General features: G+C 40.9%; 1 protein-coding gene across 2 annotated transcripts; it reads right to left on the bottom strand.

The window, feature by feature from the left end:
• Window positions 1-125: 125 nt before the first annotated feature.
• CDKN3 (cyclin dependent kinase inhibitor 3) lies at window positions 126-23697 on the bottom strand. 2 transcript variants are annotated; one of them, XM_003267707.4, is made up of 8 exons: window positions 23488-23697; window positions 20590-20672; window positions 18978-19033; window positions 11850-11894; window positions 8960-9182; window positions 4732-4763; window positions 2411-2514; window positions 126-352 (listed from the first exon to the last, which is right to left on the bottom strand). In XM_003267707.4, the coding sequence occupies exons 1-8, from the start codon at window positions 23494-23496 to the stop codon at window positions 266-268; spliced, it is 639 nt and encodes a 212-aa protein (XP_003267755.1). In that variant the 5' UTR covers window positions 23497-23697; the 3' UTR covers window positions 126-265. The 2 variants fall into 2 exon arrangements, with proteins under 2 accessions (XP_003267755.1, XP_030666587.1); XM_030810727.1 differs by lacking the exon at window positions 126-352 and adding an exon at window positions 1487-2148.
• Between the last annotated feature and the right edge of the window lie 1817 nt (window positions 23698-25514).

The raw sequence follows: 25514 nt of genomic DNA, 5'->3' as shown, positions 1-25514 counted from the left end.
TTTTCAGCATTACCTCCAGGTAAAATATACCGGAACAACCAGTTCATTTCTAAAAGGAAAATTGCATACCAATTTTCCTGTCCCAATTTTCCTATTCCTATAAGAAATGAAAGAGACACAATGAGTTTTGTCAATAAAACTTTAGGAATATCTGCACATGTACATTTACATTCAAGTTGATAACACTGGTGGTTTCATTTCAATACAAATTATGCTAGAGAACTGACATTTCAGACATGGTCATATATATGCTATTTGAATTCCTTTATCTTGATACAGATCTTGATTGTGAATCTCTTGATGATAGATGTGCAGCTAATTTGTCCCGAAACTCATGAAGATAATTGTATTGCTGAAAAAAGTAAAGATACATTGGAATACACTGTAGAAAACTATCAGTGTGGGCACAATATTAGCAGGTATCAGGAATAAAAAAATACTTGCTAAGCACAATTCTACATCTTTTTGGGTAAGGAAGCATTTGCATCATGGGGAAGTTTTATCTTTTAGTAAAGCCATATAGTGTGAAAAACTATTGTTCTACAAGTCTCTAAAAATCAGAAGGTGAAATATAGATGGATATGTTTTAAGTCTAAAATCCTTTCTCTCTTTACTTACAGGACCAAATAAGATTAAAACAGTACATAATGGCATTATTTTTGCTAACATTTTTCCCCCCTGGTAAGAAGGACAGAGCACTTTCTGTAGCAAGTAACTGGTGTATTTAACAAACTGCATTTCTCAATTTATAGAAGCCCTAGTCTTCTGCTTTTTGTGATGACATAATGCACTAGGGATAATTTTCACAGACAATATTTTTTAAAAACAAACTGTATTGCTAATCTCAGCAGATAAGCAAAATAAAAGCTTTAAATAATTTATTTGGAGTTTTAATAGCTTCCCAGAAGATATTCTTACTCTGCCAATCATCTCATTTCATATCCTTATTGAGATGTGGAAACTGCATTGCTAACACCAGCAAGCCTGTTTGCCACAGAATGCTGAGGTGATAAACTGACAGTCTGTAGTAATATGGGCTTAATTATCTGCAATGTTAAAGATGTAAAACATATGGATATACATATATATATCTGGCCATGGCCATGTATTTTGTTTTCAAGAGAAGAGAGGCGAACTTTTTGGATTTGAAGCATCATTTGATTTTTTTTTTTTTTTTTTCTTTTTTGAGACAGGGTCTTGCTTTGTCGCCCAGGCTGGAGTGCAGTGGTGTGATCTCGGCTCACTGCAACCTCTGTCTCCCAGGTTCAAGCGATTCTTGTGCTCCCAAGTAGCTGGGACTACAGGCTCCCAAGTAGCTGGGACTACAGGCACACATAACCACCCCGGCTAATTTTTGTATTTTTAGTAGGGACAAGGTTTTAATACATTGGCCAGGCTGGTCTCCAACTCGTGGCCTTAAGTGATCCACCCAGCTCAGCCTCCCAAAGTGCTAGGATATAGGCATGAGCCACCACGCCTGGCTGCATCGTTTGATTTTAACATAAGGAGAGTTGTCTGTTTCAGACGTGTACAGTGGAGTGGATCCTGTATGGATTGTCCCGTTAATGACCTTATTTAAGCCCTAAGAATCAGGTTGCTTGGTGAATTTATTAGTAATTATGATAATTCACTGTTAATGACACTGGATTAGACCTCCAACCCTGGGAAGATGGGTTCTCAAGTCTAGGGAGCTGCCTAATGGCCAGGATTCTTTGGTGCCCACTCCTCTGATGAGTGGATTCTAATGCTGAGAGGGCACGCTGCCAAAAGGAAGGCACATCAGCTTTACAGATCTACAAAAATGAAGTGAAATCTGCAGAATCTTTTCAGTAACATGATTAATACAATATCCTTGGCATTGCTAGTGCAGTGTTTTGAAGTGTTACGGGAATGTACATGTGGAAGATGTCCCCAGTTATCCACTGCAAAGGATAATTAGCACTGCTTTCCATTTTTTGTATTATAGTCATTCATCTGTCTTTATTAAATGTTTTGGTGATGTAATAGGATCTTCCATAGATTTTTTTTTGGCCAAGTATCCACCCAAGAACCTACCAAGTTTGTATTAATAACAACCATCTCATTGTTCTAGGTGAGAGGATCCATTCTCAAAACTGACTGGGGCAAAAACTGAGCAGTAGGTAGATCCTGGGAAAGTAAACCAGGAAGTTCAAATTTTCATTATCTTGTTTGAAATTCTGTGTGCTTTTTTAGACTACCTGGATTATATTTACGTGTAAATTTTTAAAAACTAAAAGCATAAGCAAATGGTATTTGACTAACAGAATGCTTTGGATTTTCATTTCACTGCCCTTTTGGATTTTCATATGTAACCTTTTGGTTACATATTAATCTGTATTTGTAACAGCGACCCCAACCACAACCGAGCAAGCACCACCCACCTCCTCACCTTGATGGTCTGTATTGCCCCGGATCCTCTTAGGTCTCGCAGGCTGTCTATGGCTTGCTCTGGTGATATTGTGTCAGACAGGTATAGTAGGAGACAAGCAGCTACTAATGGAACATGACAGAAAATATGTTATTAAATAACTAGTGACAGGGTAGAGCATTTTATATTTAATAAGTCTTCTGTTGATACAGAAGACTGGTGTAATTGTTCCAAATGAATTAAAAGACTGAGACTTTTAGTGTGTGTTTTTGACAGTTAAATTATGATCTTAAATGACCGTATGGTTGAATTAAAGTTTAACACTGGCTTCATTCTGTCATCCATTTAAAGTGTTCATCCATTCAGTGATTTTAGTATATTCACAGATATGTGCAACCATCACCACAGTCAATTTTAAAGCACTTCATCACCTCAGAAAGAAGTGTACTTTTTGCTATCATCCTCTATTCCCCATCAACCCCTGCCATAGGCAACCACTAGTGTACTTTGTCTCTGTAGATCTGCCTATTGTGAGCAATCACATAAATGGAAACATACAATATTTTGTGTGTGTGTGTCTGACTTCTGTTAGCATAATGTGTTCATGGTTCATACATATTGTAGCATATGTCTGTATTTAATTCCTTTTATGATCAAATAATATTCCATTGTATGTATATGCCACATTGTGTTTATCCGTTCGTCAACTGATGGACATTTAGGCTGTTTCCATTTTTTGGCTATTATGATTAATACTGCTATAAACATTTGTATACAAGTTTTTGGGTATATACTTTGGAGTGAAATTGCTGGGTCATATGTTAATGTTTACCTGTTTGAGGAACTACTGCCAGACTATTTTCCAAAGCAGCTACACCATTTTACATTCCCACCAACAGTGTATGAGGGTTCGAATTTCTCTACATCCTTGCCAATACTTGTTATTTTTCATGTTTTTTATAATACCCTTCCTAATTGGTGTCAAGTGGTATCCACTGTGGTTCTGATTTGCATTTCCTGATGATTAATGACGTTGAGCATCTTTTCATGTGCTTATTGACTATATGTGTATCTTGCCTGTAGAAAGGTGTATTCGGATACTTTGCCCATTTTTCAATTATGTTGTTTGTTTATTATTATTATTATTATTATTATTATTATTTCTTTTTTTGAGAGAGAGGATCTCACTTTGTCATCTAGGCTGGAGTGCAGTGGCGTAAACTCGGTTCACTGGTGCCTTGACCTCCTGGGCCCAGGCAGTCCTCCAGCCTCAGCCCCGCAAGGAGCTGGGACTACAGGCATGCATCACTATGCCTGGCTAATTTTTGTATTTCTTGTAGAGATGGGGTTTCACCATGTTGCTGATGCTGTTCTCAAACTCCTAAACTCAGGTGATCTTTCTGCCTTGGCCTCCCAAAGTGCTGAGATTACAGGCATGAGCCACGACGCCCAGCCTATCTTTATTACTGAGTTGTAAGAGTTCTTTTTATATTCTGGATACAAATCCCTTATCAAATATATAGATTGCAAATATTTTTTCCTATTCTATGGGTTGTCTTGTCGTTTTGATAGTATTCTTTGAAACACAAAAGCTTTCAATTTTGATATCATCCAACACTAAAAAAATTACTACTACTCCAGTGTGGCATTTCATGAACTCTTTTTGTTTTTCCTAGTACATTTAAAAAATTTTTAGGCTGGGCGCGGTGGCTCACGGCTGTAATCCCAGCACTTTGGGAGGCTGAGGCGGGCGGATCATGAGGTCAGGAGATCGAGACCATGGTGAAACCCTGTCTCTACTAAAAATACAAAAAATTAGCTGGGCGCAGTGGCGGGCACCTGTAGTCCCAGCTACTCGGGAGGCTGAGGCGGGAGAATGGCGTGAACCCGGGAGGCGGAGCTTGCAGTGAGCTGAGATTGCGCCATTGCACTCCAGCCTGGGTGACAGAGCGAGACTCCGTCTCAAAAAAAAAAAATTTTTTTTAAATTAAGATAATAATTAACTTTGGTATTCATAAATAGTTACCTATGGAAACTATTTGGAAGTTACTGTATTATAACACCTCCACAGGAAGAACATCAAAAAATGTTAAAAAATAAGAATGCAGGTGTTAAGACTTGTAAATGATGTTTTGCCAGAATCCTCCAGAACAATGCTGAAAATACCTCCCACTCCCACCCAAGCTTTCCAGGGAACACCATGTTTAGGGCCTTAAGTAATCCTTTGAGTCTTAGCAAACTTATATTTTGGTTGGTTCCATTTTAATACAAAATGAACATATGGTCTGGAAACAGAAGTTTGTCTATTGCGGTTAAAAAAATAATAGAAATATATTTCTTACCAAGACAAGATCTCCCAAGTCCTCCATAGCAGCTGAAAGGGAAATACAGTTTTGAAGTTTGTACATTTCATTCCATCCCTAGTTACAACTAAAGACTTGCTCTTTCTGCCTTCTATTTACAACTCTAATGCCTAGCACAGTGCCTTGCACACAAAGATTAATAAGTATTTTTGATTTAATCAACTGAGAGCAAGGTGTGCTTATTTCTTTGTTGGGAGGAATTCTGAATGCCTCTAAGCATCAAGATAGGCAGAGTCTTTTTACTGACCTCTTTAGGCTCCAAGATCCACATCTGAGAAATGGAGCATGTTACCAATAGATAGAAATCAGACTTTTACCAACTGTCACTTTGATTATTCCTCTGTCTAAACAAAATCTGAATGGTTACCGGACAAATGCCATGTAGACAATAATTGTTCATGTATCTAAAGGAGTCCAGAGATAGGGTATCACCGAAGTCTGGAGCATGGGCTCTGGAGCACCACTGCCTGGGCTTGAGTCCTGGCTCTGCCACTTATTAGATGTGTAAAGCTAAGCAAGTTATTTAATCTCTCTGGGACTCAGCCTTTTCACCTTTAAAATGGTCATAGCAATAGTATGTACATCAGAGTGAGGATTAAATGAGGCTCACAAATGAGTGAGCATTTGCCAAGGATTTAGAACACAGCTTTGTGCAGAGTAAGAAGTAAATGAACATTAGCTGCTGTCATCTAGCACTGTAAAGAAATTAGCAGTTTTGTATAACTGGATTTTCCAGAAAAATGGAGATTAACCCTCAGTAGCAAAACTATTCATTTAAATCATTTTCAAAGATCCTAAAAAATGTATTACATGCTTCCTAATGTACTTAGAGGGTATACAGAGCCTAATTTAGTGTGGATGACTTACCATTATGGACATCAATTACTGTATTGTATTGTATTGTAGGTAAAGGTGCAGATATATATTTTGCTTTAGGATGTGAAATAGAGGACTGAATAGGTACTGACCCCTAGTCTTACTCATGAACTTGCTTTCCACAAAGTGTTCCAGACATAGGCCTGTTTCAGAGATCTGGATCTACCATATAAAGGTAGAGGCTGGGCACGATGGCTCGGGCCTATAATCCCAGCACTTTGGGAGGCCATGGTGGGAGGACTGCTTGAGTCCAGTAGTTTAAGACCAGCTTTGGCAATAAAGCGAGACCCTGTCTCTACAAAAAAAAAAAAAAAGGCCTGGCACAGTGGCTCACACCTGAAGTCCTAGCTACTCGGGAGCCTGAGGTGGGAGGATCTCTTGAGCCCAGGAGTTCAAGGCTACAGTGAGCTATGACAGTGCCACTGCACTCCAGCCTGGGTGACAGAGAGAGACAACTGCCTTATTTAAAAAAATAAAATAAAATAAAAAAAGATCAAGATAGAACACTGCAGTGTCTTTTTGCAAGATTAATATTATTTTATACCTTTTGCTATTTTCATCTTTTTTCTTCTATTTGATGAATTCCTACTCATCTTTTAAAACCTCAAATTTCATTTCCTAAAATGCCTTTGTGCTCCTACAGAAAGGATCATTTTCCTGTGTGCTGCCTCTCCTGTCTTACCGCACTTAAATGGTAGTGTTAGTTATAGGTTCCTCAAAGGTGGGGACTGTGCCTCCTTTGGTAGTCTCAGCATGTGGTACACGGCAGGTGTTACTGGTTGAATTATGTCCCCCCAAAAGACATGCTGAAGTCCTTATCCTGTACCTGTGAGTGGGACCTTATTCAGAATTTGAGTCTTTGCAGGTATATTCAAGTTAAGACAAATTAGAGCGGGCCCTCATCCTAGATGACTAGTGTCCTTACACGAGGACAACACCATGCAAAGACACAGACACACAAGGAAGCGTGTGATGACAGAGGCAGACTGGAGGGATTCGGCTGCAAGCCAAGGCCTGCCACGGATTGACGGCCACCACCAGAAGCTAGGAAGAGGCATGGAAGGACTCTCCTCATTCTCAGGGAGCATGGCTCTGCTCTCATCTTAATTTTGGACTTATAGCCTCTAGAAATGGGAAAGAAGAAATTTCTGTTGTTTTCAGCTACCTGGTTTGTGGTACTTTGTTACAATAGCGCCAAGAAACTACAAAATACAGTAGGCAAGCAGTGTTGTTCACTGATTTTATAAAGGGCTGCAAATGTCCAGGCAGAACCAGTGAGACGGCACTGGTAGACAACAGGACAGTGAAAAAGGTTTACCAGACCCCGTTGCTGAAGGATAAGCTCTATAGCTGTCTAGAAGTGTGGGTCCTCAAAGATGGCAGAATGGATAGAAAATAAAGTAGTCACTGTAGGACACCTTTGAAAGCTCTAGGACAATGAAAAATTCCAGTTGTCAGATACTTTATTTTATGGGAGACTGAAACATTGAGCATATGTAAAGTCACCCATCTATTGTCTATCCTGTTTGTACTCTGCACAAACATCAGAGCATTTGGGTTGCCAGAACCAGCTACAGTAGAATTTGTTAAGCTTCACTTCACTGAACAGAGCTAGTTTGATTTCTGGAAACTTTTCAGTAGAGGCTGCTTTCAAAAATTTATTTGAAAAAAAAAAAAAGATCTCAAAATGGTTTGAAAAATAGGGCCCTATATTGGAAAATATTTTTCCCCAGCTACATTTAACTATCTAATACTATTTTGCCTACATGTATCAGAAACTTTCACATCAACAACTGGATCTATTTGAAATTTAGCTTTTATAATTAGTACTGGTTAAGTGACTATGCTTTTCCATAGAGGAAGATGGGAAACAATAGGATGTAGAATGGCTTCTAGTTCTTTACTACATATTCTGCAAACTATATTTCTCTGTATGTCAGAGTGCAGTCTGGCCACAAACAGGTGTGTGTTCCCAAAGACCCTCGTACTAGTTGGTTTCCCTTCAGAACGCCCTGTTGGTATGAGGCCCCTGGGCTGTAGGTTTAAGGGGAGAAGTTGGCTGGGCTTGTCCTATCATTAGGTGCCCTGAGAACCTCATGGCTATTTGATATAATTTCTATACTTCTAGCTCAAAGCAATGCCCTTAAGGAACTTGGGGCTTTTGAGGTTGTAAACTATTTAATACCCTACCTTATTCCAGAAAGGATTCAGCAGGTTATTAGAATATGAAATGTACATTATGCACAGCAAAGGCCAGTTTCCTCCCCATGGCTGGCTCTCTGTTGCTTTGTGTGTTTCACTTCCGGCAGAGTATCTGTTGTTTATTATCCACATCGCCCCTTTTGAATCTTTGCCATGCTACTATCTACTGCCCACTGCCACTCTCTCCGGCCTTCCTCCAAGCTGCTTTTCTTTCCTCCTCATTTTGTCCCCTTTCCTTAATCCATCTTATTTTGTTTTAAACTTTCACACCAGCAGCTTGTGTTTTTATAGCCACTGACACACAATGAGAGGCCCTCTTTCAATCTGTTAGCAGAGTCATATCATCAAATGTAATTTTCAAGTCATATTTTTAAGATTGCTTATTGCTTAGAGGTAACATTTTTGGTAGCTAATTTTGAAAAAATCGACTTTCTTTATTCTTTTTTTTTTTTTAAGATGGGGTCTCCCTGTCACCCAGGCTGGAGTGCAGTACTGTCATCTTGGCTCACTGCAACCTCTGTCTCCCAGGCTCAAGCAGTCCCCCCACCTCAGCCTCTTGAGTAGCTGGGACTACAGGCACGTACCACCACGCCTGACATGTTCTTTTGTATATTTTTTGCAGAGATGGGGTTTTGCCATGTTGCCCAGGCTGGTCTCGAATTCATGAGCTCAAGTGAGCCACCCACCACGCTTCCCAAAATGCTGGGATTACAGGCGCGAGCCACTGCACCTGGCCAAAAAATTGATTTTCTTGCTATTGAAAGCAACTAAGCAATTGAAAAGCTAATAAGTGAGGCGGTGATGGTGAGGAAGGGAAAGGAGGGTCCCAAAATTGCAACTAAAGGTCTAAGACTAAAGGAAAGAAATTAAAAAAAAGCTTGTAACCTTGTTCTAATAATTTCCAAATCTACTCATTTATTGTCCCTACTCTTGAAAAGTAATAACAGCACATATTTGACTACTTACCCTGTACCAGACATTGTGCCAGTGCTTTTCTAGTGTATTATTACCTTTTAATCCTTACAACAAACTAGGAAGTAGGTAATAACTGAATAGGGCTACCATAATTCCAGAAATCATTTTGACTCAGACATTTCTCACATAGTGTATGAAGAAAAGAAGAACGTACTGTATTAAGGTTTTTCGGTAATTTTTAAGGCAGATTGTAAGCTCTTCCATTATTTCACAGCAGCTGGCTATATCAGGAGTCCCTCCATCTGCGATTGGATGATGATGGGTGATAATTCCACATTGCTGGTAGAGATCCAGAAGGTTTGGGACTCTATATTTTGACAGTTCCCCTCTGGTGCAGAAAACAAATATGTCCTGTATACCACAGCTCTTTAGTTCTTCTGCCAATAGACCAGGATACACAGACACACACACACAGAAAACATCACACATTTAAATACCATCAAGAGGGAGAATGTGAAGTTAAGTTTCTTAAGCCAAACTAATACCAAATGACAATCTATAGATCTGAAGTGCCTATTGATATGTCTGAATCAAAAGGTGTCTAGAATTAAACCTCATATTACAAGTCAAAATGCCTTTTACTGAATTTCAAAATAAGTCAATTGCTGTTCTTACAAAAAAATTTTTTTTGCAATAAATACTGCTTTAAAATAACTCTTTTTTTTGAGATGGAGTCTCTCTCTGTTGCCAGGCTGGAGTACAATGGCACAATCTCGGCTCACTGCAACCTCTGCCTCCCAGGTTCAAGTGATTCTCCCGCCTCAGCCTCCCAAGTAGCTGGGATTGCAAGCATGTGCCACCACGCCCAGCTAATTTTGTATTTTTAGTAAAGATGGGGTTTCACCATGTTGGTCAGGCTGGTCTTGAACTCCCAACCTCAGGTGATCCACCCGCCTCAGCCTCCCAAAGTGCTGGGATTACAGGCATGAGCCACCATGCCCGGCACAAAATAACTCTTAAAACACTTAAAATTGAGTAGCAAATATGGTCGATTTTGTGAGAAAAAGAAAAAAAGTGCTATCAATTAAGGTATGATAGATCTATGTTCAATTAAGGATGTTAGCACTTTTTTTCTTTTTCTCACAAAATCAACCATGTCTGCTACTTCATCACTTAGCTGTTTGCTTGACTCTGAGTATTGTACATAAAATCTCCAGCATGGCCATGGTGTCAGAGTGCTAGTATTCTCCCTCGTATCTGCACTGTAACACATCTTTGTGTATTTAATTTTATAGACTAGGTCGCCAGTAAATAAAACATTATCTGTATTAAACTTATGTGACCTAGCTATTCTCATTATAATGATATGAATACTATGGGCATTCCATACACTGGGACTTCTTTAAGGCAATATTAACTATAGAGCATTTGGTTTAAAATAAATAACTCCGGATGATCTAAGTGCCCCCAACTCCAGCCCTCTCCCTGCCCCTTAAATCCAAGGACATTTAGCTATTTAAGTACAAAGTACCTTCTCATGAACTAATCCCTGAGATGTACAGTACTGTACATCTATTTGCCTCTTGTACACATTTGGTAATTTTTATTATCCAGTGATTTTCCAACTTTCTGAGAAAGGGCTAAGAAAGTATCTCAGGAACTGCTGCAGGGAGATTCTAGGTCTCCAATCAAACATATTGACCTGTTTTATGTACTGGATTCCATTTAAGATTTCATGGCAGAAAAAAAAGTTTGAAAAAAATTGGAAACCGTTTTTATAGAAAATCCTAAATGAATGTGACATTCCGAAATGTACAAGTTCAAATGACTTTGAACCAATGATTTAAATTACATATATTTTGCTTATGACCTAAATGTTCTCCAAATGGAAATTTCCTAGCATGGTGGGTGTGTCTAAAGCAGAAAATTTTTATAAATACTACAAGGGTCAACTATCTATTAGCGTCTTTAAGTCTTTTTTTAGTAGGTAAGGAATACTTTTTTTTTTTTTTTTCTGAGGCAGGGTCTTTCTCTGCCACCAGGTTGGAGTGCAGTAATGCAATCTCAGCTCATTGCACTCCAGCCTGGGTGACAGAGCAAGACCTTGTGATCTCGGCACCATCTCAGCTCACTGCAGCTTTGACCTCCTGGGCTCAAGCGATCTTCCCACCTCAGCCTCCCAAGTTGCTGGGACTACAAGCACATGCCATCATGCCCAGTTAATTTTTGTATTTTTTGCAGAGACAGGGTTTTGCCTTGTTGCCCGGGCTGGTCTTGAACTCCTGAGCTCAAGTGATCAACCCGCCTCGGCCTACCAAAGTGCTGGGATTATAGGTGTGAACCACTGCACCTGGCCAGGAATAAATTTTTAAAAGTACATTAGCAAACTGATGTTCCAGAATAACCAGGAAAAGGTTTTAAGATTCAGAAAATCTATACTGGTTAGAATCAAGCAATATATACATTTTAATTTGCAGTACTATAAGGATATTGGTAGGACCAGTAGGTTTGAGACATTCCAGGCCAATCAGAATAAAATCTTTTGAAAATCCATATTTGTTAGTATCATGCAATATGTAAATTCCAAATTGGGGCAGATTATGGGGATTATTACACTTGTGGCTATAATGGTATGAACATCCTTGGGCATGCAACAATCAGTTCCCATTCTGTCTTTTCCATCTAGATGCTGGCTCTCAAAATTTTCCATCCAGGATTCACAATTTCACTGCTAACTTGGAGTTCCCAGCTCATGTTTAATTTCTACTACCACAGTCAAGTCTGCAAGGAACAGTAAAGACCTGGGGGGAGCAGTATGTCAGTTTTCTATTTACATACTTTTTTTCCTGCCAACTTCTACATTCTAACCTCAAATGTAGTTTATACAACAATCAGTGAAAAGCAACTCCATGGTTAGGTAAATGATGATCTTCACAAATACCTCTTTACATATCAGAATAAGTCTATAGTTTGAAACTTCACAAAATATTGAAAATTTATTGCTATATTAAAAATAAACTATGATTTGTTCTTTTTGACAGGGAGATTTTCAGTGCTATTTATTTAAAAAACCCATGAGTGTGGTTGTGTGATGTTACACCTACCTGTATCTTTTTGGACATTTCTTCTAACATCTTTAAATTTACAACCTATAAGTAATAATAAAGCAGGTAAAAAAGTCAGTTTTTGGTCATATGTAACAGGTATGTTTAAACACTTATATAGCTACTTTATAAAGTCATTTCACGTAATCATTTATATGTTTCAATTATATTTTGAATATGAATTTCAATTTCTTATATATCTATGAATATAATTACAGGGATTCATCCTAATCAAGGATTCTGTATTCTGTGTTTCTTCTGTAACAAGTACCTGGTGTAGTCCTCAGCCTCATTTGTACTCCAAGCTTTAAGCTTTATTAAGATTGGCAAAGCACAACTGTAGGGCTGTGACTGCAGATCTGGAAGGGCTGAAAGGTAGATCTATGTTCCTTTAGCTATAGTCCACCATGAGGGCTTCGCAAAGTGTGTTCCCCAGTGCTGATGGTCTGTGAAATTTACTTATTGCCCAGTACAGAGAATGATGTGTTAGTTGACCAAATACTTGTTCTAAATATATTGTTGGCATGGATGTGGTGAAAAGGGAACACTTTTACACTGCTGGTGGAAGCGTAAACTAGTACAACCACTATGGAAAACGGTGTGGAGATGCCTTAAAGAACTAAAAGTAGATCTACCATTTGACCAGCAATCCTACTACTAGGTATATACCCAGAGGAAAAGAAGTCATTATATGAAATGATATGAAAAAGATACTTGCACACGAGTTTATAGCGACATATGCAACTGCAAAAATGTAAAACCAGCCCAAATGCCCATCAATTAATGAGTAGATAAAGAAAATGTGGGATTCCCAGGCAAGATGGCCAAATAGGAACAGCGCTGGTCTGCAGCTCCCAGCGAGACCAATGCAGAAAGAAGATGGGTGATTTCTGCATTTCCAAATGAGTGGTACCTGGAATGCCAGCGAGACAGAACCATTCACTCCCCTGGAAAGGGGGCTGAAGCCAGGGAACTGAGTGGTCTTGCTCTGTGGATCCCACCCCCAACGGAGCCCAACAAGCTAAGATCCACTGGCTTGAAATTCTCGCTGCCAGCACAGCAGTCTGAAGTCAACCTGGGATGTTCAAGCTTGGTGGGGGGAGGGGCGTCCACCATTATTGAGGCTTGAGTGGGCAGTTTTCCCCTCACAGTGTAAACAAAGCCAGCCAGAAGTTCGAACTGGGTGCAGAACCCACCACAGTGTGGAAAAGCCACAGTAGCCAGACTGCCTCTCTAGATTCCTCCACTCTGGGCAGGGCATCTCTGAAAGAAAGGCAGCAGCTCCAGTCAGGGGCTTATAGATAAACTCCCTTCTCCCTAGGAGAGAGCACCTGGCGGAAGGGATGGCTGTGGGCACAGCTTCAGCAGACTTAAACATTCCTGCCTGCTGGCTCCGAAGAGAGCAACACATCTCCCAGCACAGTACTTGAGCTTTGCTAAGGGACAGACTGCCTCCTCAAGTGGGTCCCTGAATCCCGTGCCTCCTAACGGGGAGACACCTCCCAGCAGGGGTTGACAGACACCTCGTGCAGGAGAGCTCCGGCTGGCATCTGGCAGGTGCCCCTCTGGGACAAAACTTCCAGAGGAAGGAGCAGGCAGCAATCTTTGCTATTCTGCAGCCTCAACTGGTGATACCCAGGCAAACAGGGTCTGGAGTGGATCTCCAGCAAACTCCAGCAGACCTGCATAAGAGGGGCCTGACTGTTACAAGGAAAACTAACAAACAGAAAGCAATAGCATCAACATCAACAAAAAGGACACTCACGCAGAAACCCCATTCAAAAGTCACCAACATCAAAGACCAAAGGTAGATAAATCCACGAAGATGAGGAAAAACCAGAGAAAAAAGGCTGAAAATTCCAAAAACCAGAACACCTCTTCTCCTCCAAAGGATCACAACTCCTCGCCAGCAAGGGAACAAAACTGGACAGAGAATGAGTTTGATGAACTGACAGAAGTAGGCTTCAGAAGGTGGGTAATAACAAACTCCTCCAAGTTAAAGGGGCATGTTCTAACCCAATGCAAGGAAACTAAGAAACTTGATAAAAGGTTGGAGGAACTGCTAACTATAAGAACCAGTTTAGAGAAGAACATAAATGACCTGATGAAGCTGAAAAACACAGCAGAAGAACTTCGTGATGCATACACAAGTATCAATAACTGAACTGATCAAGCAGAAGAAAGGATATCAGAGATTGGAGACCAACTTAATGAAATAAAGTGTGAAGACAAAATTAGAAAAAAAGAATTAAAAGGAATGAACAAGGCCTCCAAAAATATGGGACTATGTGAATCAACCAAACCTATGTTTGACTGGTGTACTTGAAAGTAACGGGGAGAATGGAACCAAGTTGGAAAACACACTTTGGGATATTATCCAGGAGAACTTCCCCAACCTAGAAAGACAGGCCAACATTCAAATTCAGGAAATACAGAGAACACCACAAAGATACTCTACGAGAAGAGCAACCCCAACACACATAATCATCAGATTCACCAAGGTTGAAATGAAGGAAAAAAATGTTAAGGGCAGCCAGAGAGAAAGGTTGGGTTACCCACAAAAGGAAGACCATCAGATTAAGAGCAGATCTCTCTGCAGAAACTCTACAAGCCAGAAGAGAGTGGGGGCCAATATTCAACATTCTTAAAGAAAATAATTTTCAACCCAGAATTTCATATCCAGCCAAACTAAGCTTCATAAATGAAGGAGAAATAAAATCCTTTACAGACAAGCACATGCCGAGGGATTTTGTCTCCACCAGGCCTGCCTTACAAGAGCTCCTGAAGGAAGCACTAAACCTGGAAAGGAACAACTGGTATGAGCCACTGCAAAAACATACCAAAATGCAAAGACCATTGACGCTATGAAGAAACTGCATCAACTAATGGGCAAAATAACCAGCTAGCATCATAATGACAGGATCAAATTCACACATAACAATATTGACCTTAAATGTAAATGGGCTAAATGCTCCAATTAAAAGACATAGACTGGCAAATTGGATAAAGAGTCAAGACCCATTGGTGTGCTGTATTCAGGAGACCCATCTCACGTGCAGAGACACACATAGGCTCAAAATAAAGGGATGGAGAAATATTTACCAAACAAATGGAAAGCAAAAAAAAGCAAGGGTTGCAATCCTAGTTTCTGATAAAACAGACTTTAAACCAACAAAGATAAAAAAAGAAAATGAAGGGGATTACATAATGGTAAAGGGATCAATGCAAAAGAAGAGCTAACTATCCTAAATACATATGCACCCAATACAAAAGCACCCAGGTTCATAAAGCAAGTTCTTAGAGACCTACAAAGAGACTTAGACTCCCACACAATAATAGTGGGAGACTTTAACACCCCAGTGTCCGTATTAGACAGATCAGTGAGACAGAAAATTAACAAGGATATCCAGAACTTGAACTCAGCTCTGGACCAAGCAGACCTAACTGACATCTACAGAACTCTCCACCCCAAATCATCAGAATATACATTCTTCTCAGCACCACATCACACTTATTCTAAAATTGACCACATAATTGGAAGTAAAACACTACTCAGCAAATGCAAAAGAACAGAAATCATAACAAACAGTCCCTCAGACTACAGTGCAATCAAATTAGAATTCAGGATTAAGAAACTCACTCAAAACTGCACAACTACATGGAAACTGAACAACCTGCTCCTGACTACTGGGTAAATTAAGACAGAAAAAAAGAAGTTATTTGAAACCAATGAGAACAGAGACACAATGTACCAGAATCTGCAGTGAGAAAGCGGGAAAGATCTAAAATTGACACCCTAACATCACAGTTGAAAGAACTAGAGAAGCAAGAGCAAACAAATTCAAAAGCTAGCAGAAGACAAGAAATAACTAAGATCAAGCCGGGTGCAGTGGCTCACGCCTATAATCCCAGTACCTTGGGAGGCCAAGGCGGGTGGATCACAAGGTCAGGAGATCGAGACCATCCTGGCTAACACGGTGAAACCCCGTCTCTATTAAAATACAAAAAAATTAGCTGGGTGTGGTGGCGGGTGCCTGTAGTCCCAGCTACTAGGGAGGCTGAAGCAGGAGAATGGCATGAACCCAGGAGGCGGAGCTTGCAGTGAGCTGAGATCGCGTCATTGCACTGTAGCCTGGGTGACAGAGCGAGACCGTCTCAAGAAAAAAAAAAAAGAACTAAGTAAGATCAGAGCAGAACTGAAGGAGATAGAGACATAAAAAGCCCTTCAAAAAATCAATGAATCTAGGAGCTGATTCTTTTGAAAAGATTAACAAAATAGACCACTAGCCAGACTAATAAAGAAGAAAAGAGAGAAGAATCAAATAGACACAATAAAAAATGATAAAGGGGATATCACCACTGATCCCACAGAAATACAAACTACCATCAGAGAATACTATAAACACCTCTACACAAAAAATCTAGAAATCTATAAGAAATGGATAAATTCCTGGACACATACACCCTCCCAAGACTAAACCAGGAAGAAGTTGAATCCGTGAATAGACCAATAACAAGTTCTGAAATTGAGGCAGTAATTAATAGCCTACCAACCAAAAAAAGCCCAGGACCAGACGGATTCACAGCTTAATTCTGCCAGAGGTACAAAAAGGAGCTGGTACTATTCCTTCTGAAACTATTCCAATCAACAGAAAAAGAAGGAATCCTCCCTAACTCATTTTATGAGGCCAGCATCATCCTGATACAAAAACCTGGCACAGACACAACAAAAAGAAAAATTTCAGGTCAATATCCTTGATGAACATCGATGCGAAAATCCTCAATAAAATACTGGCAAACTGAATCCAGCAGCACATTAAAAAGCTTATCCACCACGATCAAGTCAGCTTCATCTCTGGGATGCAAGGTTGGTTCAACGTATGCAAATCATTAAATGTCATCCATCACATAAACAGAATCAGTGACAAAAACCACATGATTATCTCAGTAGATCTGGAAAAGGACTTTGATAAAATTCAACACCCCATCATGCTAAAAACACTCAATAAACTAGGTATTGATGGAACGTATCTGAAAATAATAAGAGCTATTTATGACAAACCCACAGCCAATATCATACTGAATGGGCAAAAGCTGGAAGCATTCCCTTTGAAAACCGTCACAAAACATCTCTCACCACTCCTATTTAACAGAGTATTGGAAGTTCTGGCCAGGGGAATCAGGCAAGAGAAAGAAATAAAGAGTATTCAAATAGGAAGAGAGGAAGTCAAATTGTCTCTTTTTACAGATGACATGATTGTATATTTAGAAACCTCATTGTCTCAGCCCAAAGCTGATAAGCAACTTCAACAAAGTCTCAGGATACAAAATCGATGTGCAAAAATCACAAGCATTCCTATACACCAATAACAGATAAACGGAGAGCCAAATCATGAGTGAACTCCCATTCACAATTGCTACACAGAGAATAAAATACCTAGGAGTAAAACTTACAAGGTATGTGAAAGACTTCTGTAAGGAGAACTACAAACCACTGCTCAAGGAAATAAGAGAGGACACAAACAAATGGAAAAACATTCCATGCTCATGGATAGGAAAAATCAATGTCGTGAAAATGGCCATACTGCCCAAAGTAATTTATAGATTCAATGCTATCCCCATCAAGCTACCATTGACTTTCTTCACAGAATTAGAAAAAACTACTTTAAATTCCATGTGGAACAAAAAAAGAGCCCATATAGCCAAGACAATCCTAAGCAAAAAGAACAACGCTGGAGGCATCATGCTACCTGACTTCAAACTATACTACAAGGCTATAGTAATAAAAACAGCATGGTACGCATACCTAAACAGATATATAGACCAATGGAACAGAACAGAGGCCTCAGAAATAACACCATACATCTATAACCATCTGATCTTTGACAAAACTGACAAAAACAAGGAATTAGGAAAGGATTCCCTATTTAATAAATGGTGTTGGGAAAACTGGCTAGCCATATGCAGAAAACTGAAACTGGACCCCTTCCTTACACCTTATACACAAATTAACTTAGGATGGATTAAAGACTTAAACCTAAGACCTAAAACTCTAAAAACTGTAGAAGAAAACCTAGGCAATACCATTCAGGACATAGGCATGGGCAAAGACTTCATGACTAAAACACCAAAGGCAACTGCAACAAAAGCCAAAATTGACAAACGGAATTTAATTAAACTGAAGAGCTTCTGCACAGCAAAAGAAACTATCATTAGAGTGAATAGGCAAGCTACAGAATGGGAGAAAATTTTTGCCATCTATCCGTCTGACAAAGGTCTAATATCCAGAATCTACAAGGAACTTAAACAAATTTACAAGAAAAAAACAAACACACCCATCAAAAAGTGGGGTTGTAAAGTATAATAAAAAAAGAAAACGTAAGATACACACACACACACACGCACACACACACCATGGAATACTACTCAGCCAAGGAACAAAATGGCATTCACAGCAACCTGGGTGGAACTGGAGACTATTCTTCTTTTTTTTTTTTTTTTGAGACAGAGTCTCACTCTGTTGCCAGGCTGGAGTGCAGTGGTGCCATCTTGGCTCACTGCAACCTCTGCCTCCTGGATTCAAGCAATTCTCCTACCTCAGCCTCCCAAGTAGCTGGGACTATAGGCACACGCCACCATGCCCAGCTAATTTTTTTATTTTTAGTAGAGACGGGGTTTCACCATGTTGTCCAGGACGGTCTGGATCTTCTGACCTCGTGATCTGCCCGCCTCAGCCTCCCAAAGTGCCGGGATTACGGGTGTGAGCGACTGCACCTGGCCACTGGAGACTATTATTCTAGGTGAAGTAACTCAGGAATGGAAAACCAAACATCATATGTTTTCACTCACAAATAGGAGGTAAACTTTGAGGACACAAAGGCATAAGAATTATACATTGGACTTCGGGGGCTGGTGGGGAACGGGTGGGAGGGGGATGAAGGATAAAAGACTTCACATTGGGTACACTGTACACCGCTCTGGTGATGGGTGCAACAAAATTTCAGAAATCGCCACTAAAGAACTTATTCATCTAACCAAACACCACCTGTTCCCCCAAAAGCTACTGCAATAAAAATATATTTAAAAAAATATATATATTGATAGGAAGCCCATTATTGTGTTACCCACCTGGAAGAGCACATAAACCGAGAAACTGAGAACAATTCACTCGTGACAAAGATAGCCTGAAAAGAAGAAAAATTTATTATGTTTAGTTAAGTTTTCAAAAAAGTTATAAATGGAAATTCAGTTTAATCAATATGGGTGCTTGCCACCAAATAAGGTTGTGTTAAAGTTTTACAGTAGTCACAAAGTAAGAATTCATAGTTAAATATCAATATGTTGGTCACAAAAAAAAAACCATAGAAAGACAAAGTTTTAAAACAGGGACTTATTTGCTTTGTGATTATTTAAGTCTTAAAAATGACAAGTTAAGCTGGGTGCAGTGGCTCATGCCTATGATCCCAGCACTTAAGAGAGGCCGAAGCAGGCAGGCTGTTTGAGTCCAGGAGTTCAAGACCAGCCTGGGCAACATGGTGAAATCCTGTCTCTACAAAAACAAGAAAACAAAAAACCAAGTTAATTTAAATTTACCTTAAAGATAATAATGCCTAGATTGCCAACAGGTAGTATACGGTGTACTTATGTTATCCTGTGGTATATTACCCGAGATAATTTGTATTAGTGATTTAGGAAAATAAATTGGAAAATGACTATCTGACAATTTTCTCCCCAGCATTTATTCTACATTATTATTTTAGGATTTTTTTTTTATAGAACTTCCTTAACAGATATAATTTCATATGATGAAAACCATAGGTTTTTGGTTAAAAAGAAATAATGTGAAGAAATCACATTCCCAGTTTGCAGTACTCAGGGACAGAGGCTCACCTTGGCTGCATGTCAGAAGATGATTTAAAGGAAAACAGGAGGCATCATCTAAATACCACCTGACTTTGAAAATTAGATGAATTTTTGTGTTTAAATGGGAGTTTTAAGTGGAAATGGAAGGTAATGCTATTTGATGGCAGGACAAAAGACCTTTAGGACTCCCTTTCTCTTCTGACAGTAGGGATAGTGCTTTCTTAAGGGGAGAGACTATTATATTTGCAGTGATGAGAGAAAGCATTTGATTGCTCATTGTAAAGAATCTGGTATGACCATAAGTCACTTGCCAAGATTAAAAGGCTGATTTTATGTAGAAACTTTTTGTTATTGCATTGATGTGGCTTTTATCTTAAACAGTCTGTTGATAGATGCATTACTGTGACATTACTTCTAAGTATTACCTAGGATTTGATTTAATGAGAAATGATTAAATATCTCATCTCATATTTGGTATATTATTCTTTTGTCATAAAAGAATAAGTAGATTTTGGTACTAAATGGGAGATTATTTCAATCCTACCTTTATTTCCTACTTACTTACTTCTACTAAGTTAGTAGAAGGGCCAAAAAAAAAAAAGGGTCTTATTCTATATTATAAATAGTAAATGAATCATGGTGTTAGAATGTATAAAGAAGGGCCAAAAAAAAGGGTCTTATTCTATATTATAGATAGTAAATGAATCATGGAGTTAGAAGATCCCTTAACGATTAGAATTATATAATCAGAGGGGGATAATCCCTTAACATTTTCAATATGTGAACTACGTTCTAGTAAGATTATGATGTAACTAAATTTACATTTATGATGTAGATTGTGATTTTAGCTCATCATTGATCAGAAATGCTAACATACCATGATATCTGAATTGGAGTCTGTTCATCTTCAATAGGCTCTTCATCTGATGAGTCAAACTCACTTGTTTGTATTGAACTAGGCTTCAAAAGAAATGTTATGTTAAATAACTGTAAAGAATTTTTTTGTAGTTTTAGGATAGTTAACCCTTGTCTAAACACACTGAATTCATATTTGCAATGTATTCAGCCATCAATCCAGAATATCAATGAGATCAGCAATATTAATAATAAATGACTGCTATTTACCTTCCTATTAATAATTATAGCACTGCATAGTGGAAAGAGAGTTGGATTGGGAACCAAGAAATCTGGCTTCTGATCTTGGTTCTGCCACTTACTGTATACTCTCTGAAAAGCCACTTCAGTTGATTCTGGATCTCAATTTTCCTCACTATAAAGTGAGGAGATTTATTCATTCACAAATATTTCTTGGCCACCTTCATTTGCGAAGCACTGGAGATGCAAAAGATCTATAAGATAAATAGCCTGCCTTCAGTATGGCTGGAGAGACAGACGTGTGCATAGATTACAGAAGAAAGGTATTATGTAAGTGCTGAAATGGAAGCAGAACTACACACTGTGGAACAGAGAAGAGAGTGACCACGTAGGGAGCTGGAGAAGGCTTCACAGAGGAAACGCTTTAGCTGGGTTTTGAAGGTAGAGCAGGTTTTTAAGAAGATAGGAAAGGGAGGGTGCGGTGGCTCATGCCTCCAAATCTCAGCACTCTGGGAGGCGAAGATGTGCGGATCACCTGAGGTCAGGAGTTTGAGACCAGCCTGGCTAACATGGCAAAACCTGGCTCTACCAAAAATACAAAAATTAACCGGGCATGGTGGCACATGCCTGTAATCCCAGCTACTCGGGAGGCTGAGGCAGGAGAATCCCTTGAACCCAGGAGGCAGAGGTTGCAGTGAGCCAGGAACACACCACTGCACTCCAGCCTGGCTGACACGGCATGACTCAGTCAAAAAAAAAAAAAAAAAAGAAGACGACGAAAAAAGAAAGGAAAGAAGTTAAGCCAAGGACTTGTGTATCGAGGAACTGTGATATCAAAATAGAGATGGAGTAGAGGAGATGAAGAAGTAGTTTTGCCCACCCCTTTTATCAAAAAACATCCCCACACGGCCTAGTAGTTTGGTGGGGGTGGTATAGGTGAAATAACCTGCCTGCAACTTTATGAATTACTAGACTAGAGAGATTGAGATAGACTTCGTATGCTGATCTAAGCAGTTGGAACTTAATCCTGCAGCATTTTGACATGGAAGACTTCTACACTCCTTGTTGAAATTTTAAGGAATCAAAAGAAAAAGAAAAACAAAAACAAAACAGAACAAAACCCATACCCTTTTCTCACTCCCTAGTTGAAACCAATTGAAAGATAAGGAAATGGAGTTTTATTATTGTATATCAAATGGAGTATGCAGCTTAAAGCTGTTGCCATGTGGGCTTGCCCCTTGTTCACCCCAGAATTAGACAAATGTATCCACCCAGTCACAGGTGGCCATGGACAGTCTGGGGCTTCTGTGTGCCAGAGAGTGGACCAGAAAGCACCTTCTGCAGGCAGGCAGGTAGATCCCAAGAAGGAAGGAAAGAAAAAGTTGAGATACTGGTGTTCAGTTCCTTCCAAACTCGGGGATCAGATAACTCAATGGGGACAGGTGGAGAAAGAGGCCAGGAGTGAAGGACAGCTGATGTCCCTCCACATGGCAACATAGGGATTAGCAAGTGTAACCACCTAATGCCCTTTCTAGCTCTGAAGCTATATTCTACAACGGTCTTGGTACTGGAAGATCACAGGACGGCCAATTTAGGCTATGGATTTTTTCTTTCCTTCTTTCTTTTATCTTGAGACAGGGTTTTGCTCTGTCGCCAAAGCTGGAGGGCAGTGACGTGATATCAGCTCACTGCAACCTTTGCCTCTTCGGTTCAAGCTATTCGTGTGGCTCAGCCTCCCGAGTAGCTGGGACTACAGGCGTGCACTACCACGCTCAGCTAATTTTTGTATTTTTAGTAGAGACGCAGTTTCACCGTGTTGGCCAGGCTGGTCTCCAACTCCTGGCCTCAAGTGATCCGCCCGCCTTGGCCTCCCAAAGTATTGGGATTACAGGCGCGAGCCACCACCCGGCCCTAGGCTATGGATTTCTGTTGCTTTTGGCTCTGTCTTAAGTATTATAATCAACTGCACCCAAAGGAAATGCGTCCAGTAGGTTGTCAACCCGGGCAGTAGGAAATATGGGTTAGGTGGGGGATCTTCAGCCCCTTGCCTGCATCTGTTTTTTCTTTAAAGCAGCTTTGATGATTCATATTTCAAATTTGTGTTGCCCATTCACCAGGTTTATTAATCCTAACAGATCTGGACGTTTCTGCTTTCCCAGGCCCTGTGATTCTGAACGTCACGGGAAAAGAGCAGCATTGCCAGGTGGCCCTGGGGCATGGTGACAGCGGTGGTGTCGCCCACAAGCCGCGGCGTGGCATTCGTACTCATGGTTTCCCCAGGCCCTGTAGGCGCAGGCAGCGCCCGGGCACCCTTCGGGGCTGGGGTATCGCGCCCACTCATCGCTGACACTCAAGCCCCTCGACTCGGTTTCCTCGGTGCAACGAGGCTCGGCCCTCTTTGGCTGGGCGGTTGGGAGGCTTATGAGACCCTGCAGGGGACAGGTGACAGCCCACAGCAGGTGCACAGCGAATGTCAGTTTTTCCTTCGTTGGCCACCGACCCTGCTCCTTCGTCTCTCGTGCCCGTGCGGGGCAGAGTCACCTCCCCGACCCGCAGGACGGTTACGGCGCAAGTCGCACTGCTACCAGGCTAGGGCTGCCCTCCGGCCCAGGATCGGGTCCCCGGGACCGCTTGCATCCCTGCCGCCTCGCTCCTCCAAGCCCCAGCACGTCCGACTCACCGGCTTCATCGCTGGCCGCCCCACGTCGAGACCAGTGCCTCCTCCCTCTGCAGCGCCGGCGACTCACCGGTGCCCCGGCCGGGCCCGCGCCCCCCAGCTTAGCTCACTGGTTCGTCCTCCTGTGAGGTGGGCGCGGCGTCTTCCAGCAACCAATCAGATCCGCTCCTGGTTTCTTACTCCGCCTTTGGGTGCCCGAAGACTCGGCGTCTAATCGCTGATTGGTTCCTAGAAGACCTTTGAAAGACGCGCGGGAGGCGGGCCCTGTGGGACGTTGATTGGCTGGGAGGGCGCCCTCCTCCCGTCAGTTGGGAGAGTGCAGGGGGCGGAGGCGGGGCGGAAGAGTCAGAAGGCGGTGCTAGCGCTTGGGGGACGCTGGAAAGCTTTGCTTTCTGATGGCAGAATGTCAGCGTGGTCCGTAGGGTTGGGAGGTGATTTTTATTTTTATTTTTATTTTTTTGAGACGGAATTGGCTCTTGTTGCCCAGGCTGGAGTGCAATGGCGCCATCTCGGCTCACTGCAACCTCCGCCTCCCGGATTCAAGCGAGTCTCCTGCCTCACCCTCCCGAGTAGCTGGGATTACAAGGATGTGCCACCAAGCCTGGCTAATTTTTGTATTTTTTGTAGAGACGGTGTTTCTCCATGTTGGTCAGGCTGGTGTCGAACCCGGGTTGGGAGTTTTTGTGTTTGTGACGGAGGTCTTACTATGTTGCCCAGGCTGGCCTCGAACTCCTGGCCTCAAGCAGTCCTCCCGCCTTAGCCTCCCTTGTAGCAGCTACGGTAGGGAGTTTTTGTTTCTTTAAGTTGCATTTTTTTTTTTATTATTTTTTAAGGGCTCAGGGAAGCACTGTATTGGATCATCACATGAAAAACACATCACATAGACTTTGTAATTATATCTAGACATACAAATAATAGGGAAAAAACTAAAAATTTAGAATATAAACATTTTATATGCTTGAAGTTTTATTCCAGAAACTAGACAAGTTACAGTGTAGATCAACATTCCTGTCCCCCAAATATGAATTAAATTATATTGTGTGAAACGGAGATTATAAAATGCCAGGTAAGATATGTCTAAGGGCCAGTGTGTCTATATAATTAGCTATAATCTTTTAAAAATGTGTTTGAGTGTTTCTTCCCCTTCTCCAGTCCCTATTTAACTAGCCATGGGAAAGGAAGTCGCCTGGGGCAGATCTGAGAAAAATATGCAGAAATTTCAGCCCCTGATTCGTGTTGTGAAAGCCAATGGGTATAGAGCTATTAGAAGGAATTCCTTAGTAAACAAGGTATCACAGTTTGGCTTAGAGACTGCATTAGTTGGTCATGGTTGCCCAGAGATAAAGAATGAATAGGATGTGTATATATGAATATAGAAACAGATTTATTTTAAGGAATTGGCTCCTGTGCTTGTGGAAGCTTTTAGATCTGTGCTGTTCAATATAGTGACCATATTGGCTGATTATCTCAGGCCAAATTAGAAAACAAAATCAAATCAAAGGCAAAATTAGAAAACAAAATTTTTGTGTGAACTCAAGGGCTACTTAGGAAATGCTGCTCCGAAATACTGCTCTCTTTGAATGTAGATCTGCTTCCTCAGATGAAGGCCTTAGTAGGGTTAAGGAACAGACCACACCCACCACATATTTATAGCTATTATTTTGACGTGTAAGTTTACATTTCATGTTAGAAATGGTCCTGGTACTGTGTACAAGAGAATGCAGATGGGTATGTACGTCTAGACGTAGAGTCCTGCCTTTGGTCAAATAATAAGCCAGTATTTAAGGTGCACCTATTGAGAGGTGACAATGTGCTAGCAGCCCTCACTGGCTCTCAGCGCCTCCTCAGTCTCAGCGTCCGCTCTAGCCATACTGCGGGAGCCCTTCAGCCCGCCGCTGCACTGTGGGAACCCCTCTCTGTGCTGGCAGAGGCCAGAGCCGGCTCCCTCTGCTTGCCGGGCAGTGTGGAGAGAGGCGCGGGCGGGAACCGAGGCTGCGCGCGGCCCTCGCGGGGCAGCGCGAGTTCCGGGT

This window comes from Nomascus leucogenys, chromosome 1a, assembly GCF_006542625.1.
Source record: "Nomascus leucogenys isolate Asia chromosome 1a, Asia_NLE_v1, whole genome shotgun sequence".
NCBI lineage: Eukaryota > Metazoa > Chordata > Mammalia > Primates > Hylobatidae > Nomascus > Nomascus leucogenys.
The sequence above is the reverse complement of the archived record's forward strand: the minus strand, read 5'-3'. Positions and strand labels throughout refer to the sequence as shown.